This window comes from Dromaius novaehollandiae, chromosome 8 (assembly GCF_036370855.1).
Source record: "Dromaius novaehollandiae isolate bDroNov1 chromosome 8, bDroNov1.hap1, whole genome shotgun sequence".
In the NCBI taxonomy this organism is placed as follows: domain Eukaryota; kingdom Metazoa; phylum Chordata; class Aves; order Casuariiformes; family Dromaiidae; genus Dromaius; species Dromaius novaehollandiae.
In genome coordinates, this window is record NC_088105.1 from 23,533,453 (window position 1) to 23,550,849 (window position 17,397).

A 17,397-nucleotide genomic window follows, 5' to 3' on the forward strand; every position below is an offset into this window, starting at 1 on the left:
GACTGATCATACTGTATCTTCATGTTTTCAGAATTCGCTGGGGTATTCTCTATGTTTCTTTTTTAAAGACATGCCTTCTCTGTACAAAACGGTATAGTACAGAGGTCTGCAAATTGGTGAAGGCGTAACCCAGAAAATCCATGTGACACAGTACATTATGGACCTACCAGCTCAGGTGCAGAAACTGTATTGCCTCATTTATGTGATGCTGCACTTACACTAGGAGACAGAAGAGAGGAGAGGGCTTGTTAGCTTCTTCTCAGTGCCGTACAGTCTGGTGGGAACCCGTTTCCACTCCTGGATCAGTGCTGACTTGCACCTAACAAGGAGCATCTTAGGAGTTTGTCTCATGTTTACCATCTCTAGGGGGCTAGGATGAGTAGGATCAACACAGCACTTGCGGTGTAGACAAATCCTTTCCTATAGATCACATTCAATGGAATAAAGTCAGTTTCAGGTTTTTATTATTAAAAGTTGTATATACATCTCTGCCTTTATTTGTTTTTTCTTATTATTTTTTCCTGCGCTGTCATTACTCTTGCAGAATATCTTACAAAGAATTACTAATTTTCGATTTTCCGTTTATTCAGCTCCCAGGCTTCTTTGAACTATCTGCTGACAGTTCATTCTCTTCCCTAAGTCAGTTAGTTACTGATTTGCTGCCTGTGTTAGGATGTCTTGGATTCTTGAACTCGTGTCATGCTGTGGCACCTAAGCCCATTCTGTATCTTTTGAAGTTAGGTGAATTGTTTAAGTTCACAGAAATGTACTGATACCATTTAACATGTTTAGAAATCTCTATTTTCTGAACACCTCGGTATGTTATAGATAGTTTAGTAATCAGTAATCTGGCTTTATTCAGATTGAGATTTCTCCTTGCATGTCTACAACTGTTCCCATTTGTTACTCATGTTCAGTAATGATGATCCCTCTTGCTGTTGTAGCACGTATCTGATTTCTGCTTGCTTGTTCTGACAGACAAGTGATCAGTTAGCATCCCTGATTTTACCACCCTCACTACTTGTTCAGTTTGATTTCCAGTTCCATTTTTTTCTTTATCAGAAAAAGACAGACAAAAAGTCCTACATCATTTTTATCTCTTACACTAGCATATTTTCTTCTTCGGTGGAAACCCTTCTGCCATTTTGGGAACAAAAGAACCAGCCCTCAGCTTCACTTAAACAAGGCAAGAACTCTAACTGAAGTACCTGCAGAAGTAATAAGTGATAGTCTGTAGTCTTCAGACTGTTTGCAAAGCTTCTACAAAGGAGAGAGTAGATGGGAAAAGGTGCTTTCCCCAAGTCAGACCCGAAAGATGTTCAAGTATTCCTCAAAGGAGAGGGGGTCTTAACAAGTCCTTTCTGTTTCTCTAAATTGTAAAATTCCAGAGTTGAAATGAGTCCTTGCCTGCTAAATCTTATCAGGTTGCTTTAACGTGCCCTCTAAGAAGCAACCTAAGAGTCTCTGAGAGGGGTCCAACTTAATTTTCAGACTTCTTTTACCGTTCCTACAGAATTATATACAACGAAGGCACATACCCACTTTAAGTATTTGGTACTATCTTTTATCTCAAATTTTTGTAGTCATCATAGTAGGCTATGGTTCCAGGTAAAGAAAAGCCTGTTCATACACAGCGTGCTGACTCTTAAATCCTCACTAGAAGCTTGAAAGAACTGGGAATCGTGAAGAGGAATGAGGTTTTATGTGGAATTCTCTGAAGGCTACTTTATAGTGTGGCAGTTAAAGCCCTGGGAAAATATTTCCGTAAAGGTTCCTGGAATATTATGTTGATAAGTATTTTTTTTTCTTGAGTGAATTTTACTATTATTTTGCTCAAAATACATTGAGATCTTTATGAGTTTAACATATAGTTAAGTAATTCCTAGGGTAGAGGATACAATTTCTGAGATAAACAATGCTGTGTGAATGACGTGGGTTTTTTTCATTGTGTAGGTCCAGAACACTTGTCTGTTGGCTCTTGGTTTTTTGTGAATAAAACCTGCAGAAAATGAATTAGAATCTCTTTTATTTTAGAAATTGTGTGAGGAAATTGTCAGTATTGAAATATTGAATGTTTTCATACTTGATTGTATTGCACTTGTTTTTACTATTGGATAAGTGGAACTAAATATTAAAATATTTAGTAACTGAAAGGAAATTTAATGATTTGCTGGGCAAAAAGCGAGGAACAAGCATGCCTGTAAAATGATTTCTTCTTTCTTTTTACATGCTGTAATGCAGTTGTTGAGAATAATTTGAGATTAGCCATTGTCACTTAACAGCATATAATTTTAAAATTTTCAACAGGTGTATCGCTGTCAAATGCTATGGTAAATGCTGGGCTGACCTCATTTAAAAAAATAGAAGACACAAATGCAAGAGAACTGGAATTGGTAATTTATTATTTTGCAGAAAAAATAAGGAAAATACTGAGTATTAACACTGTTACTAGTAAATGCAGTATAATTATGTATCTGTTATATAACTTTCCACAAATGCAGTGTTTTAAGTGATTTATTCGTTTGTACTACTGAATTAACGTGCAGCAGCTACTATTTTTTTCTTTAAAATGTGCATATTGTTTTGTTCTAGCAAATTTCATATGGTTGATTTCACTGACTTACCTGGTTCTGGAAAGCAGTTGCTTAAATATGTAGAATTTCATCATTCATACGTTTTGAAACAAAAGATGATACACACTTCCCTTTTTGGAGTTTTTGGTGTTCTTTTAGAAAAAAACATGGAATGTATATTTACAGTTTTTCTCAGTGTCTGTTAATGACAAAAATTGTTTATTTCCATTATTGCTAGTTTTAGTAAAAAAGTCATAGAATAAAATTCTTAGAATAAAAATCTTCTGAATCGTCTATAAAACACTTCTTGATTTTACGGAACTTAGGTTTTTTCCTCTGAGAAATGAGATGAGAATGATGAGGATGAGAAAATGAAATTGAATTTGGCGGAGTCCTGCTGCACAGCTTTTTTTGGCACTTTGCTGCTTTCCTGAGGAAACTTTTTTCAGTGTTCAGGGAGATATGATGGACTTCTAAATGAAATGGACCTTGCTGATATTTTTCTGTTTTGCCTTTTAGAATTGGTTTGATTTCTCTTTTCTATCCCCTTTCACAGTTTTCCTGTAAAATTATTTTTTCATTAAATGGTGGCAACATACAAAAGTCATCTCATATAAAACCTAAGTAGTTCTTTGAGGTCATGGGCTATTTGGTTGGCTGTTACCTGAACAGAAGAGATAGCAGTATGAAAAACTACTGGAATTTGCTTGTCTTCTGGCTCAGTTTCTATTCTGGGCATGACTGATAGCAGAAAAATAGTAGTCCTAAGGACTTCTGTTGTTTGTGTAATCACTCTGGTGACTTTGATTTCTTGGATTCATGTGTCTGTTGGTATCTCTATTATCAGTTTAATGCATCAGAAATGAAACTAAATCTTTGCAGATTTTAAACAGACATCCTCCTTTTGGAAACCAGATAAAAGAATCTGTGTTGCATCTTCCAAAGTATGAACTTGACATTGAACAGGTAAATGCTTTCGTAATTTATGTTTTTATTCTGATGACATTTAAGTATTATTAAATGAAAGGGCAAATACTGCTTTTAAGAAATCTTGAGGCTTCACTAACAGAAGATACGCAATGTCGTGGCTTCCTTCCACCTTAGCATGTATGATGAAATTCTTAGATGTCAAAGGAGAGCTTTGAATTGGACATTCCTTATAAATACATCAGATTTGCTTCTTAGTTTTTGTTCCTTGTTCTTGTTGATAACATTTTATATTAAAGAGAAGCAAACATTCTAGTTTGGTATGTGAATTCAAGAGTTCTCTTCTGTCTTCAATATATATATATATAAAAAAACCTAGAGCCAGAAAAGTATCAGTGTAAACTTACTAAACAAACATTAACTGATGCTTATTTTTTATGTCACATTTAGGAATATGCAGAAACAGTAAATGATTATATTATATTAGCTGGCACCATTTCAAAGGAAAGATATAATTTGATGATCCAACTATATGTGTAATTGGGAACTCTGGGGTTCTGATATGTATTCTCTCGTTGTTTTGGGGCAAGTCACATAAATACTGTGCGTTAGTTTTCTGAAATACCAAATCTGAAAAATAACCTTCAGGTCTTTCATGAAGTTGGTGCAAAATGAAGACATCTCTGAAGTTAAAACTTTTTTAAAAGCATTTGATACATGTGTGAAATATGGTTATGGTTACAACAGTCCTATTTTAGTTTGTCATTTGACTTGATACCAGATGAGTGACTCTAAAGTTATTCTCAGAAGAAAGATTTAGTAATGATAAAAAATTAACAAAGAAATGTTGCAGTGGCAGAAATTTTCTTCTCATACTCTGTCAAAAATACCTTATTTTCTTTTTCACATTTCTCTTTGCATTGAACAGAGGATTTTTCAGAGGCTTGATGTAGACTATCTTTTAATCTCAAAACTTAATCAAATTTAATATACCAGCTATGCTCAGTAGCTGGTATACTATATAAAAATATCTAAGCACAACAAATAAAAATTGCACCACAAATTGAGCAAATTGAGCTGTTGTGTTTCTATCAACAGTTAAAAATTTAAGAATTTATGTATTTGCACGTTTTAGCAGTTATGTCTTCTTCTATGTCATTTTTTTTCTAGCTTGCAAAATACAGTGATACATTGGCTGAAATCTTAGTAACCATCAAATTAACAAACTTTGAACAGCTACAGACAAAGAGAACTGCACCAGACTTTCACTATGTGACATTGGTCATAGGAGATGCTGATAATCAAGTCGTTTTTAAACAGAAAATTATGTATGTATGATCAAGGATTTTTTTGCTTACATCTTTAAAGACTTTTGGTTTTTAATCCTTTCTGTGTCTTGCACCTTTTGCAATATTTTGTAGTGATGCCGAGTGGTACAAAATTATTCATTATCTCATAACATTTTCTAGTCATCCCGTTGTCATCTAAAATGCTACACAAGATTCAGCATAAAAAAAGTCATGCTGGTGTGCTTGTCAGTACAGTGAGTATGTGTAAATATCCGTACAACTCTGATGTCATGTTATGGAAGTCATAATACTCCAGTTTCCACGTAAATGCAAAAGATGTAAAATATCTATTAAAATAATGCATTCTCAGATTGTTATTTATGCTTATTAGCTGGATTTATTTAATCATATCATATTGTTGAGACTGTTTTTCAGTCAGATACGGAATTAAATTCTCCAGGTGGATAAGCTATGCTTGGAGCAAATGGGAAAAGGGAAAATAAATCTCTTCCAACAGCACGACCTTCTCCTGAGCTCTGGCCGAAGTCTGGCACTTTGGGCACAACTGAAACTGACCTGCAGGATCCTGGCTCTCTTATGGCCACGGGTCATGTTTTATTAGAAGGTTATTCTTAGGCCACTTGCCAAGCAAAATCCAAGAACCAAAGCCAAGTAAAGGCTCTTTCACTAGGTTTCTAACACCACTGGTACCATAGTATACAATCTTGTTTTTCATTGACCGTGTGTAATAGAAGTTTACTGATATATTACAGGGATTCTCTATTGCTGAAAACTGGAAATTGGACTAAGAAAATTGAAGTGAAAAGACCTGTTAAATCAGAGGACTTCAATATAAATTTAATTAGTTCTGATTATGGTAGGTTAATTGATATGCTTTTAAATTAAAAACAACTGCATAAGGATTTCAAGTAAATTATTCAGACACTGTATCATGGCAAAAATATAATAAAATTAACTGATCTGGAAACAAAATTCTATTCATTGTTTTTATTGTGTTGAGTATTAGCTAATTAGCTGTCCTGAAAATCTGTTTCATTTAGTAGCATGTTAATAGATTAGGAAACCTCAAAACTGTTACTAGGAGATAGAATTTTGTTCTGTTGTTACAACTTAGGATTCTCTTTTGCCCTTCGTCTTCAAACTGAATTATCTTTCAGCAGGTATAATCTGTGAGCTCTCTAGGTTACTTATGTTGGGAAGAACTGTCTTTATCAATATCTAGACTCTGCATTGTGATATAAAAGTACTAAATATGGATCCATCCATGTCAGTAGCAAGAGATCTCTACAGTGGAGAACTTTGTGCCTTCACTTGTGTAGATTTAACCGTTAGTCTCCTCAGTGTCAGTTTCTCTGGAACTGAAGCTGTTGCAGCAGATGTGGGGAGATGGTGATGACCTTGAAACACAGACCGGTGTAATACAATTAAAAGATGGACTGGCTGTATTAAATTCTGTCATCATGCCCCACCTGTAGAGAGGATTGCTATATGCTAGATTAAATGAAGTGTATTTGTTATTTCCATGATGAACCTTAAGAATATTACAGTAATCCAGCCTCAGAGAAACATCTGTACTCCTACAGTTAAACCTGTGGCTCAGGAAGAAAGGAGTGTTTTCTTCTAACCAACCAGAAATGAATAAAAGAATTTCCTTTTACTACTACTTAGCTATGTACAAGCTGTACTGAGTTCAGAAAAACTCAATAGAACTGCTAATTTCTCTCAAATTGTCCCATTTATAACTTAAGTTATTTTAAAAGCAGGACTTCCTAGCCTCTATTTAGTTTAAAGTCTGCTTCTGTTTCAGATATGAGGGAAATGCTTTCATTTTTTAAAAGCCTGTCTGGTTTTCCAGCAATGATATTTGCCTAATAAAAGATACTCTTCCTACAAATAGTGTCTCTCATAGTCTCTTATGAATCTTGATTTAATTATCTAATATTAGAAATATCAGCATTCAACCTCAAAAGTTCTGTCAACATCTTTGTTTTATTCCTTTGAAAATACAGAGCTACTAATACTCCAATAAAGCAGGTTATAGTACAATTTCATAGTGAAAACTGGATCAGCAATTCAGAGCCAGAGATAATCCTAGTTTTAAAACAATATAGAAAAATTCTGTTAAAAGGACTAGTGTATAGTTACTCATGTAGGAACCATGGCTTTAATTTCTGAAAATGTGTGGTATTATTAAATTTTAAATTGTAAAGAACCCCTTCGTATAATAGCTTGCTTTTAATGGTACATGTCTTAACAAATTTCTGTGGTCTTTTAATAAACATTTATATACTTTCTTAAACCCTTTACAAAAGTGAATATAATAAGTAGTTTAGAAACATTTCACAGTCATTTTAAATATTTTTGGCTTTTTTCGAAGTTGGCCTTGATGTACAGCAAGCATATACAGCATTTTACTTAGGACCGAAAACGCTGGGAAGTAAAGTGATTATAAATCGGAAACTGAAAGCTGATTCTTCACTTGATACGTATCATGGCTCACCACAAAGACTGCCAGCAGCAAAAGTAAATGCAGGTAAACAATGAGATCACAATATTCAGCTAGTACTGAAGTCAAAAAAAAAATTCAATTTTACGTTCAGTAGAGAGCTAGGTCTTTATTTATTCCTATTCTTTCTTTCTCAAGTATAACAAGAATATAATGCTGCTGCTTCAGCTTGTCAGGTACTACAGTGCATTTCTTTGATGAATTTGAATGTGAGAAAAAAATGTCTGGTATCTCATACTTCTTCAGTTTGTGTTTGGTGGGAGTGCCTCTTTTTTTTCCACTATCATTGATTAATTTCTTGCCAATTTAGTTGTCTGAGGAGCTGGAACACTGTTGAAGGCAACAAGCTTTTAGCAGCCAGTTTACTTTAGTCCTTCTTTTGCTGAATGGAGTACTTTCAACAATAAATACGAAATTAAAAATGAGCATTTCTGCATTATATTAATCTAGGAGGCAGATCTAAACAAGAGATTACCTGCAGGAACTATGGAAACAGAGAATGTAACCATCACTGTAAAAATAAAGATGTATGTGGACATGACTGCTGTGAGTTTCATTAAACCTATTATTTCTGTCACTTTTAGACGAGTGTAATTCAGAATAGTCCATTGATGTGTCTACATTAACAGAAGCTGTGCAAGCAAACGAGTCAAGCTTAAGTTGTTGCTATGATGCAGTCATAAAAGTAATATTAAAACATTTTATTACACTTTCATAAGAACTACAATGATTAGTATTTTTCAGAACATTTAGCACATGATTTAAGAGCATTGTCAAGCTTGTCACATTTTTGTATAAATATGAGTGCATTAAATGTTTAGCTTTCAATAAAAGACACTAAGCTTAGTGGCAAAGTTTCCATTGATTTGAAAAGAGTTAGGCTTTATCCCTCCTAAACTACTCTGAAGATCTTTTTAATTCCTTTATATAGGTAAAACTGGAGTGCCTCCAAAGTCAGTGATGAAGGGAGATTCAGAGTTTTCTTTGTACCTAGCTGATTTAAGGAGCAGGAACTCAATTTCATCTGTACCCCCAGTAAAACGATTAAAGGTTGATTTGAATACAGTCAGCCATTGAATAGATTTATTTTAATCTTTTATGTATTTGTTTGTATTTACTGCTGGAGAGCATTTCATAATTAAAGTATGAACATGCAAATATGTCTTCTGTGTGGAATATGAACAGCAAAGAAGCACAAAGGTACTACAGGCCCAATAATGTGTGAAAAGTTCAGCTGTTAATTGAAACGCTTCGTGTAGTATGCTTCTCTGCGAATACTCTGTGTTTTTATTTCATGAGATTTGATATATGGTGGTGGGTGAGCTACAGAGGCATAGTTGGAAGGTACTGTACTGTAATGCCATTTTGGCAAAATATGAAATGAAAAATTACATCTTGAGAATAATGTTGCTGAGAGATCTTTCTGCATTGACTCTGAGATCTGTGTGTTCATGGGAAAAAAAAGTAAACTTTTTAGTTTTAAAGCCCTGAAAGATTTCAAAGCAATTAGTGTTAAACTAATCTTTTCGGCAGCAAGAGTGGTATTTGAGATTTTGGAGTGTTTTATTTCCTCCTCACAGGATTTTTTGCAGGGGAGAATGATTTAGCCTATAGCTAATAGAGAAGAAACACAGTTAGTGATAACCAGTCTGACCTTGCCAAGGTACTTGGAAAACTCTAAAGAAGCCTGTAATTCAAGCCTTTTAACTTATCCCATCAGATAATGAGACAGCAGAAACAGTTAATGTATGATCTTTAAAAATACGCTAGTTTGACGCAATGTTAATGATCTTATTCAGATCATTAAAAAAACACTTTTCAATGTGTGTATGTCCTGTCACTTACAATAATGTCTTCTTTAGATGCAGATGTTAAATCAGTCTCAAAATGTGGATCTCAAACAATTTGTTTTTACACCCAAATGTTTGATGCCAGCATTGCCAAGGTACTATAAATAAATTTTAAAAATCTGTCTTATTTTAGACAATATGTTAAGTTTTAACGATTAAACATTGTGCTCTGAATCGAATTAGTTTCTGTTGCAACTTTAACTGTTTTACTGATACATCATTGGTTTTTTCTAAAAGGTCTGACAATAAACCGTTGTCATCATCACCTTCGATGGATCAAGAAGGTAATGTTAATATCTTAGGAAGATCTCCGAAACAACTGCAATCCTGGAATTACGGAAAGAGTAGTAAGTTATTGCTAATGTTTAGAATTACAGTTTTTACTCTTTGGATTTGCATGTACTTTGTAAACTGACACTTGCTGAAATCAATGCGACAACCAGTATAGCATTATAGAACACTGAATATATAGAGAAATAACAGTGCCCTTAGTTGGCTTTCCTTTTGATGTCAGTGGGATTTGCAAATGCAGATCTAAACCTGTAAGTGTTCCTTTAAAAAACAGTAATGATTAATTCTGATATATTAAGGTCCAAATCTAGATACTTATTGTTAGGTAAGACTGTAATGTATTTCTACTGAAGCTGGTTGTAATACATGAGGTATTTTACCCCTATATCCATTCCTTCTCACTTTTACTGGAACAAGTTAGTGAAATAGGAGCGTTTTTTTGGTAGTTGACAAAATGTGACCATTCTGTAATTAAATTATTATTTAATACAGCATGTCTGGAAAAACATTTCCTCTTTCTGTTTCTCTTATGCTGGAAATGACATAAAAGTTTTTGTGCTTGCAGTTAAAACTGTCAGTCTTCATTATCAGTTTTTCTGTTTGGGGTTAAATGTTTTTATGTTTGGGATTAAAACTGTCAGTCTTCATCAGTATACAGCCATAATGTTTTGCCTTATTGCATACCTTTTGCCATTGCATTTAATGACTGCAGATAGATGCGAGTCAGACTACTTTCTGGTTTTGGTGAACTTTGGTGAAATAGGTAGTAGCTCCAATGTTTTTACATCATACTCAGATGCGAGAAACACTGTGTTGAGATAAATTGATACATTGTTTAGTTAATTCATGCTGCCTTAAGCTTTGGCAGCTATAATGTATCATTTCATTTTTGCTTCATATTTTGAGGACAGGATTGCAATCTTCTTTCTTTGAATTAGAACTGAAGATTTTCTTTTCATACTTGTTTTCCTGCAGTATTTGTTATCTAGCCTTAAGGTGGAAGACCATTGCATAGCCATATCATCAGTTCCTGTGTGGGAACTAGTTAGTGTATGAATAGATTATATATAAGAATAAATTCACAGGAAGATAGATGGATATTCCGATATAGCTATAAACTGTACTCAAGAACATCAAGAGGTAAATCATACAGCATCAATGGAATATAGTAGATATTGTGACTAAAAACCATCTCTGTTGGACAGAAGCAGAAAAAATAAGCTTGGCCATATTTGACTGGACCACGTACATTTAAAAAAAATGCATGAAAAATGATTGTAATGAAGTGAGACATCCGTTCCTATTATTTTTATAGGATTAACTGTGTCTATAATATGGTATCTTTCCATTCCATGTAAAAAACAATGCAAGGAATGAAGAATATGCTGTGAAATTTTAGTCACCTAAAGCTATAGTTTATTTTAAAGTGTGCATGCATGCGTGTGTGCATGCGCGTGCACAGTAATGCACTCTGCATGCCCAAAATGACAAAATGTCTGTGGAATGGAATCTTTGATTTCAGCCTGTCCTACTTCCTCTGGTGAAAGGGAGATCTAGATCAGGGTTTCTCAGGCAGATTAAGTCCTGGGCAACAGAATGAGGGTTCTAGCACAGTCTAGTGCTGGAGGGAAGTATGCCAGAAGAGAAAGGAAAAGAGTGAGTAAGGAGAATTGGATTGCTGATGAAGAGAAAGAATACAACCAGCTGAAGGGAAAGAGGGTAGGTGAGGAAGCAGGAAAATTGTCTTTGCACCAGAAAAAATTTTTTCAACATTATCACTTCTTAATTAGGAATTTTAACAATAATATTTGAATATGTATTTGTCATGTCTAGTTCTTAGGCACTGGATTGTATGAAAGGAAGACAATGAATTAACATTCAGAATGATTTGTAAAACACTGTGAAGAGGAGAAAGGACTGAATTAAAATATTAAACTTAGACTCAAACAATGGTTCTGACAAAATAAAAGAAGGAAATTGCAGTGATTGAAATAATGATTTATCTAAGGCTCATTTACTAGGCTCTACAGTGAGGGTAACTATTTTCTTAAAATAATGCTGAGGAGAAAGCGCATACATGGCAATCGTTTTAATAGCTTGAACAAGTGGTCTTAAAAACACAGAGCAGTTTTTATTTTACTTCTGCATTATAAATGTTTTACAGATTTGTCTTGGAAGCATTCATTGTCTGTGAGTCAGAAGAGCCAAGAGACAATGACATCAAAAAAACCCCTTAAAGAATCTTTAATGCATAACTTGACTGATACAGATAAAAGCAGATCTTGGTTTTCAGAGGCTTTGAATGTGAACTTTGAATTGGGAAATGATGTTTGGGATGATTTTGAGGATGAGAAATTAGTATCTGCTAGCAACTTTTCCAGTAGAGATTTAGGTAAGATTATTGTGACAAAACAATTTTTTTCCTACTTATAAATTCTTTTCCAACCTTTTTGACAGTAATTTATTGTAGTAAAGATGATTAGAATTACCTAAAAATCTTTGTTTAATTGACTTGACCACCAGATTTATTATTGTACTTTGAACCTTACGTATATAGAGACAAATTAATATGGAATGGAGAATTGAGAAAGGCATAATTTAAAATTTTTCAGAGGACCTGTGACTGCCTAATTTATATGACTGCTTATCTGTGCATTAAAAATTAGTTCAAAACCCACAGAAGAAATATTTGAAGCGTTAGATATTTGGATAATTTTCAGACTATTTATGGAATTACATAAAATACTTGCAAGGATTTTTGGCTGTTTCGTGATTGGATTTTTGAAACTTTCATTCTCATATGGTACATGGAACTGTTCACCTTGAAATTACAGATGAATGTGAACCACTTTGCCAGTACGCAAGGAGCAAAGCCACAAGTGACATTTCAAAAGAGTAAGAACTATATAGAATTTATTATGATTTAATTTAGTTAAAAAATAATATCTATAGTTGATATATATCTGCATAATTAGATGTACAGAAGGTTGTTCCTGAAATTTTAAGGATTTTGAGAATAGAGGAATTGGAATGTAACCTGTAAAAGTGAGTAAAATTTCAGCTTTAAAAAGGTGTGATTTGCTAAATGATTTGAACTGAATTTTTAGTTAAGTGTGGATGGATGTAAATTGAGAGTCCTGAACTGAAAATAAACCACTTAGCACTTCTGTAAAAATACTTAAATTGTTCTGCTTGATATTTTCAGTTCTTGCACATTACAAGATGAGACCAATGCCAAGTATTCAATTGTTTCTGTGTTTAATGGCCCATCAAAAGGGAAATTGTCTGTACAGAGTGGAAATATAAATATGGTGAGTAAAAACTATATATAAGTTTTTCCTGTAATAAAATTAGATAATTTCATTATCTCATATTTACCATATTTGACTCATGAATCAGTTTAGACATGTTGAGTTTCTAAACCTCTCTGAATTTTCCAAATAGTGAACAACCATACATACTTTTGAGTTCAGAGTGATAATCATGATAAAGAGAAATAGGACTTGAATTCACTTCATATAGAATCTTTTGCTTCAATTCACTTTTATATAGAACAATTTCAAAACTACTTACTCAGTTTAACTGTGATTCTGCAAATCATGCATGTGCTTAGGCCGTGTCAACTACCATAATCTGAATATAAATATCTATACTACATAATACAACAATTTGGCAGTTTCAGTTGGTTATTTTAACTATCACACTTTGTAACATTTACATTGCAGGTCAGTTTTCAAGAAAAAAAGCACTCAAATCCTTCACAGGAGTTCAAAAACATACAGTGTTCTTCAAGCTCAGAAATAATCTCAGACTCTTCTAAATTCACTAGGAAAGGGGATTTTTTTATTTGCACAAGAGAACAAGAAAAAGAAATGGATCCCAGGTAATATAAAATGATTTGTTTTTGTCTTAATGTTGCCTCAGTGTTCAAGTGCTTAGTTCTTTGTGGGACTTGGGCCTTTAGGCAGTGCATTAGTTTATAGCAAATTAATTTTAAAAGGATTAATTCTGACTGTAACAGTAGCAATTAATTTTTCTTAGGAAGGAAAAGACTTAAAATTTTTTTGCTTGTCTTGATATCTTTATGTAATGTTTCTGATTCCATAGGTTTTGTTGTACAATGTATAATTTTTTTTATTTGCTTAATTTTCATTAGATATCTTCTTGATGATGAAACCAATGATGTCAAGCCCTTTCTTGGAATATTCGATGACATTTTCTAAAACATAAAGTATATTATAAGTGCTGAAAAAAATTATTGTCATTTTTCCAGAGTGAAGCATTCAAATACAGTTAAGAGAATTTGTTTTCTCTTGTGTGACTATTTATTAAGGGGAAGTTTGCTGCACAGAGTAGATAATAATAAAAATTGATGTCTCATTTATGGAATTCTAATTATACAATCTCACTTTTAAAAGTATTTAAGTCTTTGTTTGTTAACTTTGCTGTTTTCAGAATTGCAGAAAAAAAAATTGGAATGTGCCAGTAAAGGAGAATAGTTCTCAAACTAAGGGATTTTTATAGATAAAGTAAAATCACATAAGAGAAAATAAGCTTATTTTTAAATGAATGAAATGCTTTCCTTACAAATTTCTTAAGCTTGTTTTTTATTATGTACATCAGTTCTAATGCTGAGTTTTTCATAATACTGATTTTATGTAAAATAATTAGATTTACAAGTAAAAATAATAGAATGGTCAGTTGTCCTAGGCTGTATTTCTTTTGATAGTGTTATCAACTTTTTGATGAAAAAAGTGTAACTTCCTTCATGCAAATGTGTTTCCAGACTCTAAGCAAATCAGTTAGTTGTAAAATGTCTATAAACAGTATTCTGAAGTTGTGCTTACCTGTTCACCTTGATACCTGAGGTCATAAAATGGACATTTATGCATCCCAATACAGATGGAGGCAACCAAGTATTGGATTTGGGTATCTTTTTACAGCCTTGATGTTTCAACAGTAGAGCTTGCAAGTGAATGGGCAGAAAAATATATAGTAGTGCCTAAAATCCATATGAAGAGAATGTTAAATTTCACTGTTAATTATTAAAAATGTGCCGCATTAAAAAGTCAAAAACCACACATGGAGCTTTAGCTGTCTGTCTTCTCAACATTGTTTGTGGTGCAATCAAATGCAACCATGTTTTGTTATACTACATAGTTGTGTATTTCTCAGCTAATAATATTTTATTTTACACTAGTGTTTCCTTATACTTTTTACTTACTTTCTGATACAGCTCTTTTCCACAAGGTGTAAGAATGGCCTAGCACAAGCAGCCTCAACACTAGACCAGTTCATAATCTTTTGCCTATGCATATTTCAGCAGACCCAAGTTTATAACTCACTTTGCTGTACCTTGAATGTTTTATTACATCTAGAAGTTAGCATGTCAGAGCTCTTCTTGTCTCATCCCTCCTTCCCTTGACCCATTAGTTCTGATTGCCTATATCCAGACTATGAAACTGAGAGCAACCTGATACCGGAGTAAGATGGCACATGGTAGTCTACCCCTGTATCTTGGTGTCCAGGGAAAGAGACCCTTGCAGACATATCAGATGGAAACCATTACATAGCCAAGTGTCCAGTCTGGTTGATTTGGGAAGCAGGACCAGAGGACCTGAAATCCTTGTTTCCTTTCAGTGTCCATGATATCATAGGTTGTAGTGGCACTGAAGGTGGCTCACTGTGGTCTCTAGGTAGCATTGCAAAGCTTTTTAAACCCTGCATATGCACATGAGTGCATGTGGTGCTTTGCTTAGAGTTCTGCATTAAGTTAATTAAACAAATTTATAGGAATTCAGCTGCTTCTGGACAGGTTTGTTTGCTGGCTCCCAGCATCAGTTCTGATACTCAGTTCCTCTCATGCTTTGAAAAACAGGCAGTCAGTAACAGGAGCTACTGCCTGCTTTTTCATTTTAGAGTCGCCTCTTTCATTCCTTGATCTTGTTTTTGCAAATATCCTTTCTGCTAGGACAGAAGAGAACAAAGTTAGCATCTTGTCTCCTTCCAAATAAAAACGGCATAAATATCTGTGATTGACCAGACCAGGAGCCACCTGCTAGCTTCAGGGGTCAACTTTGGTGTCCATTTCTCCCATCAAGGAAATCCTTGATTGGAGATCAACAGTAAAAAATGTGTCCTTCCCTTGACTGAAGAGACAGAACACCATCAAATACTCCTTTCCAGGATGTTACCAGAACTGTGAGATTTGTCAATGATCAGTCATGTAGTTGAGGCAGATTTATCTTGGTCTCAGCCAAACTAGCCATGTCCCATAACTCTAGCAATGTTACCTGTGAGTTAAAATGGCCCCTACACAGTCCTAGAAAAGTCAGTTTTTGTCTCTGTGAAGGATACATGCGTTGGACACTTTGTGTTTCTCTTGCTACTGGTCAAATGTAATGATGTCTGGAAGCTTCTATTCTCTGTGAAAACCACCTGTAGGAAAACTCTGTCCAAATGGGCTACTGCTTGCAGAGCTGGTCCTTACTAAGCAGTGTCCTCTGGGCTTCAAGAAAGGGAAGGGTAAGGATCTCATGGCCTGCTCTCTTCTGGGCATTTCTGGCCCTGGATTGTGTGCATATGAGAAAACAAATTTTGGAGGATATTTCTTCTCCAGGTACAGACATGACTCTAGTTCCAGCCCTGGATGGACTCAACTAATAATCCCTCCCAGTTTTCATCCACTGTATCAGTGTCCACCTACTAATAAAACATCTTTTTATAGACAACAAGTTTCTGAGGAATGATTTAACTGCCTAGATATAGGGGTCATTTTAGATGCCTTAGAGAATCTTTCCTCATCTCCATCTGCCTTCCCAGAAGACCACAGGTCTCCCACAAGGAGATGTTCCAGGTACCCTAGGGCATCTAAAATGGCACTGGATGCCTGTGTTTAAGCACCTGACTCACTCCCTGGTGCCTGCATGCATATACAAAGTTTTGCCAATCCATAGTTCATATTACACAGCATTCTTTAATTGCCTCTGTATCCTACCTTTCCATGGGGTTTTAGCTTGCAGCAACTAATTGAGCTGTTCCTCAGTATCTCCAAATTTGACAGAGGGTTTTTACACAGCAGCACAAAGCTCAGCTTCAGACATGGAGAATAAGAGGGGGAAGGGAAGGAAACAATTTATATAATCTCAACTCGAGCTGAAACTCCTGGCTTTCCAAAACCTCAGTCATCTGCCAGTTGTTCAGGCATCACCCACAATCTGGACAGACTTGCTGTATCAACCGTTGCACTTTCTACTGCTATTCTGCATGAAGCTTCTTCCTTTGTGGTTAAAGGTTCTGAAATGTGAGGTACTGACTGTAGTGGAAGTGGATCGTGCTTAGGTCTTCATAAAAATGAAAAAGGTAAGTTTCAATTTCTCTGTACTAAGTATGTATCTTTTCAGTTTGGAGATGTTTTTACATCTCCAATACACTTGAAATGTATTTCTATTTTTCTGACAAATATTTTTGTAATTTATATAATGTCCAGAATGTGGCTGATATTGTTGTCACTTTTGCTTCGATTTTTTGCATAACCTAAGTATAACTAGTTATTTTTGGTCAGTTTGTCATAGGTTTATATTTAGACTGTTGCCTCAAATAAAAGTACTGTATCCTTGAAGTTATTCTGTTTTCCTCTTAAAGTTTTCCCCAGTGTGGGCATTTAGTAATCATTACTGGGTTTCTTCAAGGTTCGGGCTGATTACTTTTCTGATACTGTATTCAAGCTCGCTCTTATGTTTTCTTTCCTCTTCACATCTACTTGCTTTTCCATATCCTGTTCACCAATGGCATATCCCCCATTCTTTGGGTAGTATCCTGGATTTCTATTTGCAATACACTGACATTTATTTTGCTTTTAAAAGGCTTTCATTTCCAATTTGATCCGTAGTCAGAACACATGATAATAAATGCATTTCAGTACATTCAAGACTTTGGAA

The 17,397-nt window shown here is 34.5% G+C and overlaps 1 protein-coding gene across 1 annotated transcript in view; it reads left to right on the forward strand.

The window, feature by feature from the left end:
- The window catches only part of HFM1 (helicase for meiosis 1), a 70,786-nt gene extending 56,248 nt beyond the window's left edge, over positions 1 to 14,538 (forward strand). Inside the window, exons 30-43 of the mRNA XM_064515929.1 lie at positions 2,308 to 2,393; positions 3,456 to 3,539; positions 4,671 to 4,828; positions 5,563 to 5,666; positions 7,188 to 7,343; positions 7,767 to 7,862; positions 8,248 to 8,366; positions 9,179 to 9,261; positions 9,404 to 9,513; positions 11,622 to 11,849; positions 12,292 to 12,352; positions 12,663 to 12,768; positions 13,183 to 13,340; positions 13,614 to 14,538. Coding sequence (XP_064371999.1) covers positions 2,308 to 2,393; positions 3,456 to 3,539; positions 4,671 to 4,828; positions 5,563 to 5,666; positions 7,188 to 7,343; positions 7,767 to 7,862; positions 8,248 to 8,366; positions 9,179 to 9,261; positions 9,404 to 9,513; positions 11,622 to 11,849; positions 12,292 to 12,352; positions 12,663 to 12,768; positions 13,183 to 13,340; positions 13,614 to 13,680 — 1,616 coding nt within the window. The 3' untranslated portion in view covers positions 13,681 to 14,538. The remainder of the gene's footprint in view (positions 1 to 2,307; positions 2,394 to 3,455; positions 3,540 to 4,670; positions 4,829 to 5,562; positions 5,667 to 7,187; positions 7,344 to 7,766; positions 7,863 to 8,247; positions 8,367 to 9,178; positions 9,262 to 9,403; positions 9,514 to 11,621; positions 11,850 to 12,291; positions 12,353 to 12,662; positions 12,769 to 13,182; positions 13,341 to 13,613) is intronic.
- Positions 14,539 to 17,397: the final 2,859 nt, after the last annotated feature.